At 43.7% G+C, this 23,108-nt stretch overlaps 1 protein-coding gene across 5 annotated transcripts in view; it reads left to right on the top strand.

The window, feature by feature from the left end:
- Positions 1-23,108, top strand: part of ASAP1 (ArfGAP with SH3 domain, ankyrin repeat and PH domain 1) — a 340,245-nt gene that overhangs the window by 179,811 nt on the left and 137,326 nt on the right. For 3 of the 5 annotated variants that reach the window (XM_026495401.4, XM_026495402.4, XM_026495403.4), the window contains exon 4: positions 11,367-11,439. The exons of the other annotated variants lie outside the window; for them this stretch is intronic. In XM_026495401.4, the coding sequence (XP_026351186.1) occupies positions 11,367-11,439 (73 nt within the window). The remainder of the gene's footprint in view (positions 1-11,366; positions 11,440-23,108) is intronic. 5 annotated transcript variants of the gene reach the window in all.

The following is a 23,108-nucleotide window of genomic DNA, read 5'->3' as shown; positions in this document are numbered from 1 at the left end:
CATTAGTAATGCTTGTTTTATGTAATTGATAGAGTCTTTGAATACCAAAATCAAGCTGTACTTTTCAGAACATTTCTTGGGGAACAGGGGATACACAAAAACGGGCGCAGAAATGGCTGGAATTACAATCTGACACTAAAGCTGTGATTTATCTTTGAATTACATTGAAATCTTAACTATTTGGTTTTTCCCTGAAAGCATTCACTGTTGATACCAGTTATGTTACTCTTAAAAAATTAAAGCATCTTTCACTAAAAATTCCACAAGCTGAGAGAGTTGAATAATAATGGCCCTAGGACTTGAAAGTATTTGACTTTCAGAGAATCAGAGCCGGAAGATGTGTGTGTGGACCAGTTCTCTAGATTTACTCATCGGGAAGCTGGGAACCTGAGAGGTCTGAGGGGCAGAGTCTGATTTAGATGTCTGGTGTCCAGGCTCCTGCAAGGGGGTTCTCTTTGCCCACTGTGAACATCTAGGTCTCCTGGGCCCATGCAGCCCAGGGGTGGGGTCAGGAAGCTGGCCTACAGCAGGGGAATGAAAATAAATACATGTGTAGCATCTTAAAAGATTAACAGCTACCATTTGTTGGTGATGGAAATGTAAAGAAATAAGTCCTTATGATAAGTGCTTTCATAGCACTGGGGGCGGAAGAGAGATTCTCAGCAGGAAGGGGGTAGGAGTTCACGGAAGAGATGGTAAAACCCAATATTAAGGTTGAGCGTGAGTTTACAAGATTGTTAAGAAGACAAAAGACAGAAGTATTCTTGAGAAAGGAGAGAATTGGTGCCACTGGAATCGGAATAGAGACCCGAAATTCGAGCACCATTAATGTGGAGTGCTAGGAATTATGAAGCAAGTGGTCCGAAGACAAACGGAGTCTGTGGCGGTGGTGTAGTGTAAGGTGGAAAAGGGCATTGTGTGCGCGTTTGTGCTTTATTCTAAAGCGAGAGTGATGCCATCATATTTATATTTTAGAAAGGCTGCTCTGGCATCGGCATGGTGGGTGAGGGTGAAGTCGCTCAGAAGCCATTAAGGGATCTGGCTGGGGCGTGACCACATCCAACTGTAAGTAAGGAGCCTTTGGGAAGGGCTCAGGAGCTGCTGTGGAGGTAGACCTGGCAGGAATCCGTGGTTTGCTGCATATAGAGATTAGGCAAGAGGGATGTGACCTGGAGTCTAGCATTTTGAGATACTGAGCAGGTGTGAAGCAGGGAGGAGTAAGTATTTCTGGGGGGAGCTTTAAATTTGGGGTGTGGTTCTAGAGGAGGAAGTAGATTGAGCCAGAACAGAAGGACTTATGAGAATTTACATTAGTGAAATACCCAGCCTATCGGCTCTTCCCTTTCCAGCCTTCCCTTCCCTTCCCAATACAACACCTAGAGTCATTTTTCTGAAGGTCAGGACTAGTCACCTCCTTCTTCAAAAGCCCCAGTGGTTTTAACCATTGCTTTCAGAATAAAAACCAAACTCCATGCCTTGGCTTTTCCTTCATGTGTGGTCTGGCCCCTGTCCACCTCCTTATCCTCCATATGGCTTTGGCCACTGGTCTCACTGGTGCTTCTAAACACCAAGCATCTCTCTTCAGAATGGTTGTTCTGCACTCCGTTGTTTTCTAACATCCACCTTAAAGAAGAGAACAGTCTCATTTTTGCCGGGTATCTCTCTATCTAGATGGTCCTTGACATGCAGGAGGGGCAGATAGTTGAAGATGGATGGCCCCAGTCTGTAGGTGTTCCTGTTCATCCCCCTCACATTCCTTAGCATGGCCTAAGTACCCGAGTGACCTTCCTGTGGGCCAGAGCTGGATTAGAAATACCAGGTGGAAAGCTGTCCCTCAGATTCTTATTTTCTTTGCTGACCCCAAGGATAGGTAAGTCAACCAATTTTGTCTTTTCGAAGGATTTTTTCTACCAGTCACTCTCACTGGTGTCTTTCAATAGGTCACTGATATTTTTAAGTGCACTAGAAGCTTTCACAAGCCTGTGCATCTCCATATGTTGCTGTGAGCAGTTATTAACGTGAATCCTGTGTGCAGTACACATGCCAACAGTCGGTTTTCGTGTAAACGATGCCCAGCGTCAGGTGTGTAGGTCCTGGTTAATGAAGTCCATAGAGGCCCCCGCTTCTGGGCTACACCTGAAGCTCGGTGGAAAGCCACTGTGTGGTTTTCACTAACACCCACAATGCCAAGCGCCATACTTAGCAGGTGCACCGACATGTAAGGTTGATGGGCAGTTCAAGCCTGACCTGCTGGGGTGGCACAGCCCCAGCCAGCTGCACACTGACTTCTTCCCACTTTGCTTTCTGTCCTGTCCCCTCCTTAAAGAGCTACTTGGGTTTTCCAGCAAACCGCTCTAGTCAGTTCTTCTATGGCTCCTTCACAGAGAACTCCTGGAATGGGAAAGAAAAGGGTTTAGAATTGCCTCGTGGCCTGATTACTGAATCCCTGGCTGGTTGTTTTTTTTTTTTTTTTTTAAGATTTTTATTATTTTTAAGTAATCTCTACACACAGGGTGGGGCTTTAATCCACAACCCCAAGATCAAGAGTCGTATGCTCCACCGACTAAGCCAGCCAGGAGCCCCCTGGCTGATTTTTTTAAAGGTTCCTCTGTCCTGTGGACCTCACTGTGTCACATGGGAAGGTTGGCACACACGACACTTACGAGTTCAGGCTGTAGGGTCCAGAAAACCCGGTTTTGAATCTTGGCTCTGTCTCTGACCAGCTGTGAGATCTGGAACCGTTCTGAGCTTCAGTCTCCTTATCTATAAAGTATGGGTAATAGAAGCCTCCTTGAAGGTTCCTGTGAGGATTAAATAAGGTATTGTGTATAAAACATGGTTGTGGTATTTTTATCATCATTATCATCAATATGGGGGACAGCGGGGACAGGAATGAGAGAATACAAGAATCTGAGGACAGGGAGGGAAAGGAAGAGAAGAAGGAAACACCTGTGTGTGCCAGGTGTCATGTGAGGAAGGCACGAGTGTCGGGGAGGATGACTAACCCGACCGTGGTCACACAGCCAGGAAGTGACTTGAGAGGGCTCCCTGGCCTCCGTGCCTGGGCTCGTAGCCATCCTGTCGCACTTCTCCTCGGTATGGTGCCCAGCTCCGCGACTAGGCTCTGCTTCTTCCAAGTCCACCGATAAACACCTAGACCTGTTGATAAGCGGTAGTTAAATGCTAGTTACCTGGTGGTAACTCGTGCCAGATGGTGTGGGGCCAGCAAGAACTCTTGGTGTTATGGGCAGAGAAGGAGCTTCACGAAGAAAAGCTTATCCTTAAAGATGGGTTAGGGTCTCATCACAGAATGGATGTGATGGCTGTGCTGCTATGAGACAACCGGTCTGACCTTAAGGGTCTTGAAGGAGATCTTCCACTTTCTTTGTTCACATTGCTGGATTCTGACATCAGTGCAGGAGGCAGAATATGAAAATGACCAGGCTCTCCCTTCTCTCGGAGGGCAGTTGTTTCCATCTCTGGGTTGGCTTGTCCCAACTCTAGGAGGAGGGGCCTCGGGGGGGGGGCAGGGGGAGGCCCTTCAGCCTGCTCAGCTTCCTCTGTCTACATCGCATGCTAGACTTCTGGAAGGTTGCCTTTGCAGACTCAGTGGTTTTCATCGGGGCGGGGGGTGTTTCATCAAGGTCTTTGGCCTTCTTCACAAAGAAAATGTAATGATTTCACCCATACTTCATAGATGTGACTGACTTTTGCAAAACAGGATGTGCCCCAGGGAGATTAGAAAATGAATATTTCTATATGCATCACCCGAGCGAAAACTAAGTGCTGCTGTATTTACCTTAGTTAAGATGATACTTCCTTCAAGTGTTTGTAATAAACACTTAGGTTTTTTAAAATCAAAAGCTCATGAGAAATAAATAGTAGCGTTTTGTGAGTATTGGTCTTTTCTGTACACTTTTAATTCTAGATGATTTTAATATAGAGGCAGATTAATTTGATTGATACTTATTGAGCTCCTCCCCTGGGCCTGGCACAGTCCCTGCCCTAAAGATGTTTAAACACCTGATGGGTAATTTATGCATACCCGGTAAAGTGGACTTTGGTGGGTTAGTTTTATGCAGTACCTTCTCTTTGGATCGGAAAGTTGATAGGTGGGTGGTGTTTCCGTGCAGGGAGTAGATACTTAGAATCGCTCAGTAAATGTCGCCAAAGGTGATACGTTGAGTGTTTGCTGCAGACCTGAACTGTGAAGTAATTTACCAAGTTGGGCCAAATCCATAGTCGTTTATAGCATAGGGATCTTTAGCATTTAGGGGTCAAATCTCACCCTGCGCCACCCTTCAGCCATAGGTAGAGTAGAGGACATTAATGTTTCTAATTGAAATCTGTATGAATATCAGAGGATCTGAATCTTAAGGACACCTTTTATAGTCTAAAACAGTACAGATGAGTAGGTTAAAATCTCTGTGGACAACATGTCAACTTTCCATTTTTTGGCTAAGTTATGCAAATCGAATTTTATTTTAAGTTGATCATTTCCCCTTGCGTAGCAGCCTCATTCAACTCATATTAATCTTGAAACTAACTAAGGGTGACATCTTTACCTCTTCCTTTCATATATACCGCTGCCACCCCCCGCCCCCCGCCCCTTGCAGATGCTCTGTGCTGACGCTTCCTGATTGAACCTTCTCCCAACTGCTGCTGTGGTGTAGCTGCCACACGGGGGGATTCTCGGTACCCCGTACATCTGCCCCTCAAGTTAATTGGGTCTGCGCTTCTAGCATTTGAGCTGAACACCAAAAGGGAAAAGGGAGAGAGAAGGAGCAGGCCAGGCCCCTTCAGATCTGGGGGAGAGCTTGGAGAACAGAATTTTAGTAGTTGCCAAAGCTTGGAGGCGGGAACTAGCTTGGTGGGTTCAGAAAGATCACACGTGTGGCCTAGACATGAGTAGTAGAGAGTGTGGGAACAGAAGTCTGAGGGCAGCGGGGCTGGATCACATAGGGCCTTGCAGGGATCTGGATTTTATTATAAGAACAGGGCCTTCATTCATCCTTCCTCCTCATGTGTGTGTGTTCCATTCAGTTCAGCAAATTGTAACTGAGCATCTTTTATGTACAGAAAGAAACAAACGTGTAAGTATTATCCTTACAGAGCTTTTAGTTGGTTGGGTAGGAGAAGAGACACAGGCACCTAAACACCTAAAATCCAAGGTAAAGAGTAAAATGATACAAGGTGTGGATAACCAGGGCAGCAGGGATTAATAGTTTTTGGATAGCTTTCTTCATCGGTCTTATTGAGGACTGTGCCGGGCTACCTGTGTATTCTAGCGAAGCGCTGTGTCAGTGTTGTTTTGCTGTGGCAGGTGGCAGGTGGCAGTGAGGAAGGGGGCATGCAGCCAGGGAGGTGAGGTGGATGCAGTATTTGGTTGGCACGCTTGACCCGTGCGTGGCTCAGAGTCGTGTTCAGGATGGGCCAGGCACAGTCACTAGATGAGCGCGTAAATGATGCTGTAAAAGCCCAAGTTGGGTGATCCTCAGAGCAAACTTACTAGCATGGTTTGCCCGATCCGTCCTCTTTTTGGAGCTGATGGCAATTTTCCGTTGTTCTCTTCTGGCACCTTTATTCCCCGTGCTCTGCATTATCACACTGGATTACTCTCTGGGCTTATTCCTGATTCACATGATAATTATACACTTACGCATTCTAGTGTATGGGGCCTTACGACAGATAAATAATGAATGTATTGATTTGGCCGTGAGCCTGTTCAAGAACTTCTATCTCTGTTTCATCCTCAGAGGCCTTATGCCAATGTTAATTAGGCATCCAGTCTCTCCAGGAGTCCGAGGACTTGGCTCCCCAGTCCTCCCTCCTCCCTGCAAGGTAGCATGATCACTTCATAAGCTGAAGGCTGAAGCAGTCTGGTATGAACCAAAATTAGACCAAAGTAGCCTTCCCTTGCTTTCCCTGTTCCAGGAATGACACAAAAGAAGAACATTTGCTTCTTGGTGATTAGGGGACAAATTACCTCTCTGAACGCGACTGAAAAGTGATAAAATGGAAACACTCCCCCCATTTTTTCCCAAGTAAATAAAAATTTTTTTCATTGGAGAAATCAGTCTGCTAGTAGGAGTACTTGTTTCAAAGATGTTTTGCTGTCACTCCAAATGTTTCAGGAATTTGTCTCTCAGAAGTACCTTCAGAGGGGAGGGTAGTGATGGCCGTTTTTGAGCACCTGCTGTGTGCAAGGCTTTGCGCTAGCCGCTTCCAGGTACACATAGTACATTCAGTGCTCAGCATCCCTGGAAGATAGGTGTGATGGCTGTCCACCTCAGCATATCTCTAAGAAATTCTGTGTTGTTGTTTTATTGACAGCCACTGGTTCCTTTCTCTCTAAGTTATCTGCATAGGGTATAGCTCCGAAGACTAATGCTTATTTTCAAAAACCACATTTACCCAAATATATGAATAGTTTTTCCCACTGGCGTATATTGAAAAGAAGGTGCCATAGACTTAGAAAATAATTCTGAAATAGAAAATCTTACTGAATAATAACAGTAGGGCTGCTGCTGCTGCTCATTTAACATAAGTATATCATATTTCAATAAAATGCTTTTTTAAGAAAGTTGCCAGAATAACTATTTTAAGGTACAAAATTAACCTGGAATGTGTAAGTTCTGTTTCTCCTGTTAAACCATCACTATCGATACCAAATGGTCTTCCTCTTACACCTACGTTAATGTTCAGACATGTCACATATACAGCCATTTAAACTTGGGCTGTTCAGAACCAGTGAGGGAAGGATTACAGAAGGCCTTTCTCTGAGTCCAAAACTTTATTTTGTTCAGCCAGTTTGAAGGCAAGTCTTACGTTGCATACTTTCCTGTTTTGTGGAACTGAGAGTGCTGAGGAATTCATTCATTCAGGCATTTGTAATTTCATAAGCACTTTGGAGCATCTGTCATTTGCTAGGTGCTGGGAGTGGGAATTCAGCCATGAATGTGTTACACGGGGCCCTAGCTTCATCAAGCTTTTATGCAGGGAGAGGAATACAATAAGAAAAAGGAGTCATGAATGGGATCATTTCAGGATGCGGTGGTGCTGTGGAAAAGCCAGCGTGACGTGCAGTAGAGAGTAACCAGGCGGGCTGGGCCGGGCACTACAGGTTGACCATGGAGGGGCCCATGGAGGAAGGGGCGTTTAATCTGAGGCCTGTGTAAGAAGAAAGCCACCCACAGGAAGAGTGTTCGGGCAAAGAGATCAGCTAGTGCAGACCCTGAGCTGGCAGGAGGCTGGCTGGATCCCTGTGCATCTCTGAGAACATGTGTTGTTGTGCTCTCCTATGACCGAGGGATGCCACCTATCCCGGAGGGGCATGAAAGGTTCCGTGTCCTCCCCTGAGAGGCTTCAGACTCTTGGGGAATTTTGCATCCTTCTGTCCGGTTTGTATGATGTTTCTGAATCCCTCTGGTGGCCAGCTCTCAGGCAAGGCCTCCATCGGCATGGCTTCTCTCAGTCTCTCTCAGCTGGGCAGCAGCCTGTGCCTTCGCTGCCCGTTCAGATGACCGGACTTGTTAGGACTGGGAAATAATAGTGAAGAGTCTCCGTCTCTACATTAAAGGCCTGCTCGTTAGTAATGTAGGGAATGCCAGGTTGTGGTCTTGCAGAATTGGGGATAGGGAAAGTGCTCTTCTTAGAGATCAGTATGTTCTCCTGGATGCGTTTATTGTTAGTTCATCCTCACTCTCCCCCCCGCCCCCGCCATGTACCCTTTTGAGTTGAGTTCAACTTCGAATGCATACTTAGAAATGCAGGTCCATCTATTAACATTGGGAAGTATAATACTTTCATAGCCCATATTATCTGCCCCTTTTCTCTTAGCCTTTACGTAATTTTATGCATAGGACATTTGAAAGGATGTGACTGTAGGTGTTGCTTGCCTGTTAGTTTGTAGCACATTTAGACATGAGTTATTCTGGAGGGGACACACGTCTGACTGAACGACAGTGTCCCCTGCTTCTCTTATACTCGGGGCCTGTAGAAGTGCATTTCAGTCGGCTTCTTTGTGCCAGTGGCCAAACACTGGAGTGGGAAAAGAGAAGTGTTACCCAGACCTAGCTGTGACTGTAGCTGTCAAACGTGGATGTTATTAATAACCTTTCAAAGTATGTACATGAACTTTACACCCTGTTAGTTTATAGATGAGTTGGTAAAAATTCAACATAAATTCTGAGACTTTCCTGGAGCGGGGCGGGGGAGGGGGAGCAGAAAGCTGGGCTCATAAAGTGTTACGGCTGGAATTGTCCACATCCCTTTGCTCATTTGGACTCATTAACTCTAACTGTACAAGGACATTAAAGCCCACTCATTAATTTCTCTTTGAGTAGATCCATCTTTAAGTGGTCATCATTCCCCAAAGCTGAACAGATAGGTTATTTTCTTCCAGCAGCAGATCTTTTTTTTCTTTTCCTTTCTCAAAAATAATGAAGCAGTGGTAAGATCCAGGGGGATCACGGGCACACATTCTTGCTACCGTGGTCAGCGGTGTGGTTGAAAAAGCAGAGGCCGGCACTGCTCTTCCTGGATGTGTGTCACTTGGCAAGCAAGCTGTTTTACTTCTCAAAAACCCAGGGTTTTTCATCAGGGGAAAAAAAAAATGGCAAGAATATGGATATAAAAAAATAAATGGTAGCTATTATTGGGATTGTTTTTTAAATGTCCTTCCCACAAAAGCATTTCATCAAAAGAGAAACCCATTAGATTCAGTCTCTTAAACGAATGCTTATTTGCACTTTATTTGCATTACTTTCTTTTCCTTGAATGCTCCGAATACCCTAAATGGCTTTTAATTTCTCCACTTAGATTTGTCTCTGAAAACAGGTGGATGGTCCCCACCCCTGTTAAGATGAGGCTCTGTTTTTAGATCCGGTTCATCACAGACATCGAGGAATACAGAAGTAGGTAGCAGTGGGGAGGTCAGGGTTCTGGTGTCAGGACCTGCGTTCAGAGCCCTGCTCTGCCATCCTGGCCAACCTGAACTTTCTAAGCCTCTGTTTGCCTCATCTATAAAACAAATTTAATAATAGTACTCTGTCACAGGGTTTTTGTGAGAATTACAAAAGGCAGTCTTGTAGACCTCAGCACCCTTTATACCCTACTACCATTTATTAAAATATTAGTTCTCTTCCCTCTTTTCTCTAAAGTACAAATCTCAGCTTTTTGCAGTAACTCAAAAGCTGTCTCCCGTGACTCTGTCTCGTGAAACACTGTTTCCTTGCGTGTGGCGTGCAGCGTCACAGTGTTCTGTGAGACAGTCGCAGGCACTAACCAGATGAGCATTTTAGATAGAGAGAGAGAGATACACAGTGATTTTTAGGGTATCTTCTGTTAATGGCGAGGATCCTGGTCTTCCATTTAGGACAGTTCCGGACAATGTAAAAGCTGTGAATGGGTTTAAAGGAAAATATTGAACCGAAGTGCAGGTGGGCCGTGGCTGTGACAGATGTGTGGAGGTGGGATGAGTATAAGCGACGGGCGCGGTGGAGACCGCCTCACACTTGCAGTCCGAAAACCTGGGGTTTCACCTCAGCATCCCCTTAGATTTGAGATCCCATAGACATTCGTGTGAGATGTGACTTTAGCCCCTTCGGGCTCTCTGACTTCGGCCACCTTAATCTTTCCCTCCCTCCCTCCCTTTCTACAAATATTCATGGAAGGTCTGTCACATTTCCCTATCGTAAAAATGTAGATGCTGCTTTATGGGGTTTTCGTAAAGAAGCCCCGCAAAGGGAGAAGATGCTGAAAGCATCTATATCTCACCTACTTGGTACGTCTGCTCTAGGAAGCTTATGCCTCGCGCAGCAAGTACTCCGGAAGCTTTCATGCTCATGTTATTTGGGCTTGTGTTGCAAGTGATAGAATCCCCACTTCACGGAGCTCCCGGCGAGAGGAGCGTGTTGTCCGGGGTTCTCAGGCTGCAGGAAGGTTAGCAGTGACCTGCGCCTTGATGCAGCCGGAAGGCGGGACTCCGCCGCCGCCGCTTGTGTCTGGTGCTCTGTGCGGGTTATCATTCCGTCTGGCCAGATTGTTCCACATAGCTGGAGACAGAACCCCTGGCGGGCCCCAGGCCCTCCTCCCCAGAAAGGACCTGCATGCACCTTGCCATCCCTGTTGCCAAAGCCAGAAGTCCTGTGAGGAGCCTGAGCCCAGCATGAGTCAGGTGCCCACCCTGCCAGCCAGTGGGTCCACAACTGGAAAGGGCAAGCGGCCAGTTGAGCCACGGGTTTAAAGTGGCAGGAAAGACCATCTTGCAGGACAAGGGAGTGACCGTTGCCTGCCGCCAACGCATTTACCCTTTCGTCTCTGCATGCGACCTTCAGGGATAGGACTTACCCTCGATGGCCTTCAGTTTTCTCCTCTGAAGTTTTGAGGTGTAGATGATGTATGTCATGGATGCGAGTATACATTGAATGGTCTTAGATTTTATGTAGATAAGTTCATTATTACTGCTCTTACTGCTCGTGCTCTCCAAATCTTGACACCCCATCCAGGGGTTCCCAGTCTCTGGATCATTGACCCTCGGGGAAACAGGGTTTAAAGTTATCCTAAGAAGTCAGGTCAGCATGCCATATGTATATCTATATTGCATACAATCCTTTTTAAATTTGATTTCAAATTGAAATAACACCTTATGAAAAGAGTACATATCCTAAGTGCCCAGTCTTCACAGAGCACAGTTGTATATCCAGCCCCTGGATGAAGAATCCACAGTGACAGTCCCCTTGGTCCTCCCCCAACTTGTAGCACAAGTAAATTGATGTACATGTGTTTATTCTCCATCTGAGAAATCATTTAAAAGCATTACCAGCATCATGGTAGCATTTTCCGTGCTGTCCTTTTTCAGTAAACAGAATTTTAAAATATAACTGGCCTTATGTCATAATTCTTTTTATGCTAAAAGGAGCCCTCAGGTCACTCTTATTACACCCTTTCAAATGTTTTCTTCCTGGCTGAAATTACCCCCAGATTCTCGTAAATATAGGTCATTCACGTCTTAGGCTCGCCTATGTCCCTTCCTGGGTGCTACCCTCTCCCAGTGAGAGAAGCAAGTCTTACCCTATCTGAAGTGTCACGTGTGTTCTTTCCTGTGCAGAGCTTGGGGTGATAATTGACTGCCATGTTGTCAGTTTGACCCAACACTGAGCTTTGTGGGATGACTCTGCATTTACCCCCCAAACACGACTCCTCAGATCCTGGGCACTTCCAGTCTCTGAACTGGTTCACTGTTCATAAATATGTCCACTTGCTACCACTGTGGTAACTCAGCAAAACAAATGCCATTACAAACGAGTTTTAATTTGCCAAGTTTTCCAACATCTTTCCCCCCTCCCTGTTTTTTTCTCTTTTAGGCTCTAGACCAAGATAGAACAGCCTTGCAAAAAGTGAAGAAGTCTGTAAAAGCAATATATAATTCCGGTCAAGGTAAGTACTTACCAAAGCAGACAGCATGAATTATATATAACGTCTACAGTTTTTCTCTGTTATCTGTAAGATGCTGTGTTTATTGGAGACTTGATACCAAAGGAAAAGTAAGTAGGTCAGAGAAATTTAGCTTTTCTCTTTTTTTCTGTTTCTTCTCAGTCTACACCAGTTACTGTTTCCACAGTGAACTGATTAAAGAACCTGAGTTGCAGTGGACTTTAGTATACACTTAAAAACTTAGCAGGGCTATGGGGAATTTTGTCACAAGTGACGTAGGAGATACTCAGCATCTGTCGTGTAGTTGGTCAGTCTCTAACTCCATGGCCTGCGTGAGGCACACAAGGATCTTTCCTTCTGCCGTGTAAGTCTACACATTTGGGAATCAGTATTGGTGCCAGGCATGGGGTGAGAGAGAAGGGGAACGGGTGAGGTGGAACTGAAACCTGGAGGGACCTGCCAGCCCGCGTCTATTCCTGAGGGTGTGCCCGTAACCTGTGTCACTGAATGTTTTAGCTGGGTCTGGTGGCTTTGTCATCTTGGCAACAAAAGTATGTTTTCAGGGGATAAAAAGTAAACCTAGTTAAGATCAACAGTGGCTAACCACAAGAAAGCGTAGGTTCCATCGCCCCAGGGAAGGAGAGGAGTGGCTTGGAAATATAAAGTGAGTTTCAAGGTCTCTGACTCACATCTTTTGTTATCATTACTGGTACCAGCTCACTTACCCACAGATAAGGTCTGAGAATTCAGTTACTGTATTGTAACAGACCCCCAAGGGGATGGCAGCAAGTCCGGTGGAAAGGGCACAGGCTTTGAAGTTGGACCAGTGGGTTTGTACCCTCACCCTGCCCCTTGCTAACAATGTGACCTTAAGCTGGTTACTTCAGTTTTTTGAACCTCCATCTTCTCTGTAAAGCAGAACACTGTGGTATTACAGTGTTGTTGAAGGGAGTTAATGAGCTAATATCTATAAAGAGCCGATCACCTCAGGGGAGTTCAGTAAATGCCATACATTCATATTTTATATAAATTTTATATTTTATTTATATTCATACTCATAATTGTCATAAAATTTTGGAGTTGAAAGGAACATTGAAAAAGGAAAAACTCGACCATCAGATCCTTCATGGCCCTCCCCTCCTTATCAGAGCTGGGAATGAGTAGTCTCCATCAGCTGGAAACCTAATTGTCTTCTTCAAAGCCCTTGGGCCTGATTGTTAACCCATTCTGTGTCCTGGTTCCTTGATACCTCTCTGTAATTTCTTTATATCCAAGAACACACTAACTTCTAATTAAGATAGATAATTAGATGATTGCCTAGTTATGTAGTGATGTTTTAAATGTTTAAGTATTTCCAATGGTTGAAGTCTTGGCCTATATATAACTTCTACCTAAGCCTCATTCCGATGTCCTCCCAATATATGGTAGTCCCTTTTTAGGTATTTGCAATTTGGGAGGAGGTGGGCGGGGCAAATAACTAGGAGGCGGCATGAGTGGAATCTTCTGAGGTGCTGATTTTGTTCTGTTTCTTGATTTGGGGATGATTACATAGTTAAGTTCATTTTTCGATAATTCTTCAAATGCTACACTTAAGATTGATGTACTTTTTATGTGGATGCAGGTATATTATGCGTCAATGAAAGTATATATAAAATGTACATACAAGTAGGTTTATTGAAGCATTGATTGTGATCATCCAGATCTGTTTTGGAAAAACAAAAAACAAATGGAGATTTTTAAAATAAGCAATAATATGTCTATTTAATGGAATTAAAGTACAGTTTTTATGAAAAAGAAAGGTAGTGTAGATCACTAACGTTATCACTACTTGTTAAAGTTAAGTAAATTACTTAACTTCCATGACTCTTACATCGCCTCACCGTAAAATGAGAAAATAATATCTAATTTGCTGAGTATCATACGGATAAATAAGGCAATATTTAAGGCCATCTAACAGAATTCCCGCCACATGATAGGTGCTTCACATGTGGGAAGAATGACCTCTAGATCAGTGGCATGGGTTCCTTCTCTATATTAATTCAGTCTTCTGCAGATAGCATTGGACCAGCCCAATTTTCTAAAGAGCTTAATGAGCCATTATCTGCCTCAGGAGTAAGTGTCAGTTCTCCATAATGTTATAGTTTATGCTTGAGGCTCTCAGCTTATGAGCCACAGAAGAGAGACCTCTGCAGCTGTGAGATGCTGCCTTATTTACTCTGCTACGGGCTTCCCGTAACCCCCCCACCCCCCCGCCCCAGTGTCCTTGCTCAAGGCACATCCCCTCCGTGTCCCGCAGTGACCACAGTCACATCATTCAGCTGCTCACACAGAGGCTCTTTTACTGGGAAGGGATGTGCTGCATCTTGTTCTTTAAAGGTTCTTTAAAAGTCCAGCTGTCCTGGACATGGCAGGAGGCAGAGATAGTCCCTGCATGTGCGTAAGGTGGAGAGTTCAAGGAATGTGTGCAGTTTGGTTGCCTTTTCCTCCATGAGATTGTTCTCGTCTGGTGGATGGGGGCCACAGCTGGCTGAGCGTTGACCACTCCCACCCCTAGCTGAATTAGGGGTTTTCCTGTGTACTTTGCCTTGGGTCTCTACTATCTAATAGAGTAGCTTCTAGTTACATATGGCTTTTTAAATTTAAATTAATTAAAATCCAGTAAGATTTAAAGTTCAGGTTCCGTAGTCTCAATAGCCACATGTGACTGGCAGCTACAGTACTGGACAGCGCAGACCCAGGGCATGTCCATCATCACAGGAAATCATTTTGCTGCTCTATGAGAATGTATATCCCATTGTATTGTAACTGTTGACTGGTCTCTCTGGCATTAGGCCAGCAAGTGTCAACCCTGACTTTTCATTAGAATCACCTAAGAACACTTAAAACACGAGCACAGGGGTCCCTGAGCCCCACCTGCCAAGAGTTGTTCCAGAGTAAGGCCCAGGTATTGGGATTATAATAAAATGACTCTGCAGGTGATGTGCAGCTTAAACGGAGAACTGCTGCACTGGCCTGTGACCCACTTGATGAGGGCTGTTACTGTGCTTTGATCTTTTATATATTATGTATTTGTCGCCATGGTTTATTAGTTCAACAAGTATTTAGCGAGCACCTGTTACATGACACCGTTCTGGCGGTTGAGTATATTAGACAAATCAGAATCTCTGCCTTCATGAATTTTACCGTTCAGTGGGAGAGATGGGTGTTCCTCAGATCACCAAACCAGAAAGTATCTATAATTTAGAAACTGGAAAGCTTCCAAAGAGGGATCTGATACAGTCTGACAGGCTGCTAAGTGGAACACCTCTCAGAGGATATGGCGTTAATCGGGTGTTGATTGTACTAAGCTGAGCTGAGCAAGCCTCTGAGGTAGGTCTGCCATCACCCCCACGTTACAGATGGTGAGGCTGAAGCTTCAAGAGCCAGGGAAACGTCTGCAGGGTGCCACGCCTAACAGGAATGGAACTGGACTCGAGCTTTGCTGTTCACAGCTACTCTGTACCTGTCTTCTCCCTGCTGTGTAGTAGGGGCTCCACAGATACGCAGTGAATTGCTGCATGGTGGCTAGGTAGGTCCCGGAGAAGCTCTCCGCACATGGCTGTCCAGTGTTTAATCACGACTACTCATGAATGAATCGATTCAGTGTAACTTCCCAGCAGTGTAATCCTGGGATGACTTTGGTGGTTCCTGGAGAGGGGGGCCACCGTAGTTATCGTGCCCATGGCTTCGAAGTGCAGGGAGAAGCTCAGACCTCACAGACTGCTGGGACCCGATAGGGTTTCCGCTGTCACCAATGAGTATAGCACATTGAGTTTCTGGTCAGCTTGTGTGGGCAGCACTGTGACATTTAATTCTTAAAAAACAGCTAGATGAGTAAAACAGCGGTGTTGCCGATCTTTCCATGATACATGCTCAGTGGAATCCGGGTTATTCCCGTCCAAGGGCTTTTGGCCTCATCCAGAGAAGCCACAGAGGCCGAACCCTGGTATCTGTTTCCCACTGTGTTTTCATAATTTTCTTGTTTTCTCACAGTGCTTAAGTGACACGAAACCCATCTGATGTCCTTTAAAGTTTTAAGAAGGATTTCTGTATTTCTGGTTTGAAATGACCAACCAGCCCACCACCACCTATCCCACCAGATGATTTGAACATTGTATTTATTTATTAGAGAGAGAGAGTGAGCACACACACGTGAGTGGGGACACGGAGGGGCAAGACAAACAGAGTCCCCACTGAGCGGGGATCCCAGGACCCTGAGATCATGACCTGACACAACCCATTGAGCCACCCAGGTGCTCCCCCACCAGAAGATTTGAAAGATGGTTGAGAATGGTGAAGGGTCTTACTATTACAATGTATTTATTATGATTACACAGAAGCTTTATCAGTATGAATTAGAACACAGTATAATAATAACAAATTTTATTGGAAAGACAAGTTATCTCCCCAAGCCCTTTAGTTTGAAAATGGCTTGGGGAATTTTTCTCTTTCTTTTACTGCCCCAGTTGCATATGAGGACATTCAAAAACAAAAAAAAAAAACTGAATTCTGTGAACTGCTTGGATCAAGGGAAAATTTTCCAAGCTATTCAGCCTTCTCGTGTTGTTTCTAAGTTTTGAAGTTATTGACATTATTCATCTGTGAAGTATATTGTCATTTAGAAAGTTTGCCTTGGTGTGTGTGTCCCTCCCTCCCTCTCTCCTCCCCTCCCCCATCTTTCTGTCCTCTAATGTATGTTTAAAATAGCTAGTAGTTTCTTGAACACTAGAGGTTTTAAAATACGTTGCAATCTTTGACACTTTTTCTTTCCAAAGATAGAGCCTAATTCTCTTCACCTGGAGCGTGTGCCAGACTCACTGCCCTCCTCTAATGATCACAATGTGATGAAAGCAATACCGTGAGATTTCCAAGGCCAGTTCATAAAAGAGATTGCTTCCACCTGGGTCTCTACACCCCTCCATCATTTGTTTTGGAGGAAGCCAGCCACCCTCTTGTGAGGATACCCTGAACCACCCCTGAAGCGACTCTGACAGCCCCAGTCATGCCTTCAGTTGCCTACAGCCCTGCTGACATGCCACCTCGAGCTTTGTACGAGACCCTGGCTCAGAGCAGTAGACAAGGGACTGGTGTTCATAAGATTTCTGCCCTCGCAGACATGGGCATGTGCATGCAAATCCCAGGCTCAGTGGAAGTCAGTGTATGTCTCTTGAGAAAGAGGAGCTCGCTGCTTGTCAGTGCTGTTAAAAAAACAAAGTGAAACATACTGTACTTTTATAAAATGAAAGAGGCATGTAATTTATAGTAAGCATGGGTGCACCAAATTTGTTTTTCTGTCAGTGACTTAGTTGGGTTGCATTTGTTAATCTTTTTGAACAGATGTATTATTACATACACGTACACTTTTCCTTGGGAGTAAGGACCTAAAATATTCCTGCTACTAGGTCTTTTTCTATGATAATTTTTTTTCACAAATCCAACATGGATGTTATTATTAAATAGTGGCTTCCTTAAAATTCATGCCAAGATCTATTTGGAATACATTTTAGCTTATTATTAACACATGGTGCCCCCTAGAAATACATAACATTGTTAGTCTGAAAGTTGGGACTCTTTAAATCCTTTAATTTTAGTGAATAAAAAAAAATGACAGTGGTATGTAATTTGATTGCAAGCATATGATATGGAAGTCTTATTTCCAAAATAGAGCACGATTGTCAAACAGTTCCATAACCTTCTCACATTAGGGAAAAAGGCAGGTTCCCTTTGCCTTCCCCCTTTTGGTTGAGAATTATGGAGTGAGTAGTTTTATAAGAACATTTGTGTTTTCTAAAGCAAAATTAATGTGTGATGTTCGCCCCAGTTTTTCATTTTGTTAATTTATCTATTTTAAGAAATAGCTCTCAGTGTGTGACGAAATCTAAGATTTTAAAAGTAAGGTGCTAAATTCATGAGTGGATAGGAAAGTGAATGGCTTTATATCCAAGTAAGTTCATTTTAGCTTTTTTAGTTAACATTTTGTCAAATTTTAAGGTATAGTAGGAAGTGAATTGTAACCAGAATTGATAAATTAAGTTTGTTGTCTTACCATTGTATCATGGTAGTGATATTTTTAATCCTATAGTATTCAGTGGGGAGATGTTTCCTAACTGGAATAGTTAAGAGGTAGAATAGATAAGAATTTTAATAGAAAGATGTGGAAGCAAAAAATGTCCAAAGGTATACAAAGAGCACCTGGTCTGTGTATAGGAAATTTTATATATTTTTGCTCTTTTCCAAGTTTGCAGATTATCATCTGATTTTTGAAAAATTTTTTGAATTAAAATAAACTTGTTAGTAAAGAAATAATTGTAAGCCCTCAGAAGTAGAAGGCTTTAGATTGAAATTGTAAATAGCTTTTGGTGGCGGTAGTGATTTAAGCAAAGTCTAAACAAATTACTCCGGCCTGCAAGGCATTTTGCATTCGTGTGGGTCCATCATTACTCCTTAGGAGGTGAAAACAAATTGAAATAATGAGTTCCTTCAAAATGGTCAGGGAAGGAAGCTTTTTCTAAAAGGAAGTATACTTATCCAGCAGATTATTACTCCTCAAATTGTGAAGGGATAAAACAGGAGGAATTTTTAAAACTGCATTTAGAAAATTGAAGTCTCTTTCTAGAGTAATCTTGTAACTCCGGGCTGTTTAAGAAGTTCCAATTTTCATATTCAAGCCATTGGATGAAATACTCTGTTACTTAAAATCAGAGGCTATCTGGGTGTGTGTGGGGAGGTGCACACACTTCATCTTCCTGGCCTGGAATGAGGGCTCTCAACTTTAAAATGAGTTAATTTTTTATGATGTATGCACGCATCTTATGGGAGCATTCTTCATGAGAAATTAAATCTTTTTTTTTTTTAAGATTTTATTTATTTGTCGGAGCACGAGTGGGGGGTAGGGGGGCAGCAGCAGGCAGAGAGAGAAGCAGGCTCCCTGCTGAGCAAGGAGCCTGATGCCTGATGTGGGCCTTGATCCCAGGGTCCTGGGTTCATGACCTGAGCTGAAGGCAGACATAACCCACTGAGCTACCCAGGCATCCCAAGAAATTAAGTCATTTTAAATGAAATTGGGAATACTCATTCCATAGCCAGTACCTTGGGTTTCTTTTAAAGCCTCAAGATGAAGAACAAAAATACTTGGTTAAAGGTAAATATAAAAACACATCCTCTACCATAATAGTCCAGATTTTGTAGAAATAATAAATTACATGGGGTGCCTGGGTGGCTCAGTCGGTTAAGCATCTGCCTTCGGCTCAGGGCATGATCTCAGGGTCCTGGGATCAAGTCCCATGTCAGGCTCTCTGCTCACTGGGGAGTCTGCTTCTCCCTGTCTCTCTGCCTGATGCTCCCCTTGCTTGTGCACTCTCTCTCTCTCTTTCTCTCTCTCTCTATCAAATAAAACAAGCAGCAATCCTGTAGCATGAAGGTGCTAGATGGGTTTGTTAAAGAGGAGCTGCTTTCTCACTTTAAATACAAACCGGATGGGGGCGTCTGGGTGACTCAGTCGGTTCAGCGTCTGCCTTTGGCTCAGGTCTTGGTCCCCTGGATCCTGGGGTCCAGCCCCTCCTTGGGCTCCCTGCTCAGTGAGGAGTTTGCTTGTCCCTCTCCCTTGGCCCCTCCGTCCAACTTGTATGTGCAGGCTCGCGTACCCTCTCCCTCTCTCTCTCCTCCCCTCAAATAAACAAATAAAATCTCACAAATAATATATACATACATACATACAAACCAGAACTGGCACTGACTAGCCACACAGTATTTTTCCACCCTCACTCCTGTTACCAGGTCCCCTGTAATCGGCATGAATGAGCAGTGAAGCCCATAAACCAGTGTATTCCCTACAGAGACTAAAATGCTTACCCACGGCCTTCGTAACATCCTGGAATAGGTCACACAGATTTGGGATCAAATACTGACTTAGCCCCTGATTGGTGGCTAGGAGCACTTTGTCAGAGAATACTTTGAGCATTGTTTCTTCATTTCTGAAAATGGAAAAATAGTTTCCACCTCATTGGATGGATGTGAAGCATAACACAGGTAGTGTGGGTACCTGACTGTGGTGTCAGTCGTCATTCATCTTCCCAACTTGAGGCTTTCTGAAATAGCAGAGGGAAATTCAAAACAAGCTTAATTCATCATCTTCCATCCACTGTCACACAGGTGTGTGTAAGTTGCTTCGCTTTACCCCCCACCCCCCGTGTTGTGAAAGTTGGAAATAACATACTTAAAATATTTAATATGATACTAGGATATAGTAATCATTAGTGGTAGTTATTATAATTACGGCTAGTTGCCAACATTTAATCAACACTGGAAAAATTTTAGCCAATATGTCTTCAAGTTATTTATTCTTACATTCTTTTTCGAACTTTTTCTTTCTTGGACTCGAGTTACATTTGTCTTAGCCTGCTTGATATTTTCCCACAGGCCATTGAGATTTTATTTTTAATCTTTAAACGTTTGCCTTGTGCTTCAGTTTGGATAATTTCTACTTTCCTGTTTTCAGGTTTCCTGCTCATTCTCCTTCACTATCCAGTCTGCTGTTAGTCTCATCCAATTCATTTTTATTTCAGATACTGTATTTTTTTAGTTCTTGAATTTCCGTTTGGTGCTTTTTTAAAACTTCTGTCTTTCCTGAAGTTCTTCATCTCTTCACCCATTTTATCCATCTTTTCCTTTAGATTCTTGAACATATTTATAATATTTATTTTTAAGTCCAACATCTGGGTTGTCTCTGGTTCTGTTTCTTTTGACTGGGTTCTTCTCTCTTGATTTTTGGCTACATTTTTCTGTTTCTTTGCGTGTCTAATAATTTCTGTTTGCATGGTTAGACACTTGAATTGTATGACATAGAGACTTGGTGTTCCTTTATCTTCCTGTGAAGTGTTTTATTGTAGTATGTGGTCAGATTCTTGGTGATGACCATCACCTTGGTCTTAGGTAAGTTTATTTTAGTTTTGCTTATAGTCCCAGGATATAGCCCTTAGTCCTGCTGCAACATCATCCATACTCTTACAGCATGAACCGTCTGGGCTCTCAGCCCAGAGTGTTTACCATGCTCTGTTAATGTTAACTCTCTGGGATTTGAATTCCAAACTCTCATCAGCATTGGGAAGTTGCTGGAATCTGCTTAGCTCTTTAGATGTTGTTTTCTCCTGGGCTTCTTGAAGCATATGTAGTTCATGTCAGCCAAGGACTGGAATTCCTTTTCTGTGACTTCTTCTTTCTAGGGTTTTCCCCCTCAATTTCCAGCTGCTGAAGCAATCCCAAACTCTGACCTCTGATACCTCAGCTGAGTAAAATGCCACTTTCTGCTTGAGTTCTGTTCTCTTTGCCCAGCATGGACTGAAGCCTGCCCTTAGGAGAAAAGCCAGTTAAATATGGGCTTCTCTGGTATGGTTCTCTTCCTTAAAGGGTGATATCCCCTCCTGTTTCTGCCAGCTTTTGTTTGCTCTACAGTGGCTTCAAGTGGTTGTGTTTTTGTATTTTGTCCATCATTCATATTTGTTATAAACAGGAACATTAGTCTGGTACAAGTTACTCTGTCAAATTATTAACTGCAGATCTTTAATTATAAAAATTATGAATAATTCATTTATTAAGTTATAAGGGACTGACAAAACACTCTTGACTTAGAGGTGTTTTAGCAGAGTTGGACTTATAATGTATGACAGTATATGAAAGTGACTTAAAGAGATATGTCCTCAGCTCAGGTTTTGGATCACAAATACCTGAATACAGAAAATAGGCACTTTGTTTATTCAGTCAAAACTATTAACAACGTACAGGAGAGGTGTGTGGGTGATTAAATGATAGGATAAGGAGTGATCCTTTGTACTCTTGCACTTATGGTTTATTGTAGACTAAGTGTATTTACCTTATAGTCATACTTTGAAGTTAAGTTTTGAAGTCTGCATGTAGGGGAGGGCTGCCTGGGTGGCTCAGCTGGTTAAGTGTCCAACTTTTTTTTTTTTAGATTTTATTTCTTTGTCAGAGAGAGAGAACACAAGCAGGGGGAGCAGCAGGGAGAAGGAGAAGCAGGCTCCCCACTGAGCAAGGAGCCTCACGTAGGACTCGATCCCAGGACCCTGGGATCATGACCTGAGCCGAAGGCAGATGCTTAACCGACTGAGCCACCCCAGGCATCCCATAGGCACCCAACTCTTGATCTCAGTTCAGGTCTTGACCTCAGGGTTGTGAGTTCAAGCCCCATGTTGGGCTCCACACTGGGCATGGAGCCTACTTAAAAAAAAACCTCTGGGCTCTCCACTCAGCAGGGAGTCTGCTTGAGATTCTCTTTCTCCCTCTGCCTCTCCCTAAACACACACACACACACACACACACACATACATACATACATACATACATACACAGTCTTTCAGGTAGTCACCCTTAGCTCAAGGAGAAGCTCCTCCCTGTGAGCAGGTGAGGAAAGGGTAGATGGTACCATCCCTCCTACTCCCAGATGTAGATAGACTCCTTATTGAGTGGGTTGGGAGGGCCCAGGGCTGGCTATTTACATTGTTCTTGCTCTTTCTTTCCCTTGTTTTTCCAAATATACTGAGTCTCACAAATTAAAGGCACAGATGTGTGGTACCACTGTGGTTTTCAGTCCTTCCCAACTAATCCTTTTTACTGTTTACATAAAGATTCAGTTTAGTGACTTTTCTTTATGGACCACCTTTCTGCCTTGAGCAGACCCTCCTTGACAATTACAGCCAAGGTTCTGCGGTCAGCCTCTATCTTTCTGCCTCTCATTCGAAGTTACATTTTGACCACGTTCTTGGATGGCTCATGTCTCATCAAACTAGGGTTGTGTTTCCTGTATAATGACGTTGCAGTTAAACTGTAGCAGAGTCTGGAGGAATACCAGGTCTTTAGTTTTATTTCTGTGTATGGTATTCTCCCTAGGTTTGCTTAAATTCTGCCTCTCTCACACATGCTCCCCTGACCATGTGGAGTATCTCCTGTGATGCAAACCCACCACAGCTCTTTTCAGAGAAGGCCCCATCTTAAGGCAACCATGCTCTGGGATAACCTCTACAAAGCGGTCATGCATGTGTTGAATTCCACTTGTGGTTTGGATGTAGACATGAATTCTAAAGTGTCTATCTCTAGGACTGGAAGTACTCTCCAGCTGACTCTTTAGCCAGGAAGATAACTACTTATTGATTTTTCTGACGCCCTGCTTAGGTATGGAAATCAAGCAAGTTGTTATTGATTCTGAAGTGTTTTTCATAAATAATCACTGCCGTAAGACAGAGTGATTGGGGGTTGATAGAGGATGCCTGTGCGTGGCCAGTTTGTCACCTGCATGCACAGACAACAGGATATTCTCAGATCTTCCATGTCTCTGATAACCGATCAAACTTCTTTTCTTCATGGGGAATTGCAGGGGGCTTGCACCCTGAAACACCTGGGGCTGTTTTTCTTTTTTTCTTTCTTTCTTCTAATGGAATTTTATGTTTGTTTTTCTCCATCTAAAAGTATAATTTATATTAACATGTTTGCACTAGAAAATTCAGATAAAAGAAGAAAATGCTAATCAGCCACATTTCGTTCTTAAACTCTTTTTCATTGGCTGGATTCTGGATCACACGCGGCACACTTAGGTGGCACTGGGCACATTTGTATGCTCTGTC

This window comes from Ursus arctos, unplaced genomic scaffold (genome assembly GCF_023065955.2).
Source record: "Ursus arctos isolate Adak ecotype North America unplaced genomic scaffold, UrsArc2.0 scaffold_6, whole genome shotgun sequence".
Taxonomy (NCBI): Eukaryota; Metazoa; Chordata; class Mammalia; order Carnivora; family Ursidae; genus Ursus; species Ursus arctos.
This window is presented reverse-complemented; position numbering and strand designations above follow the sequence as displayed.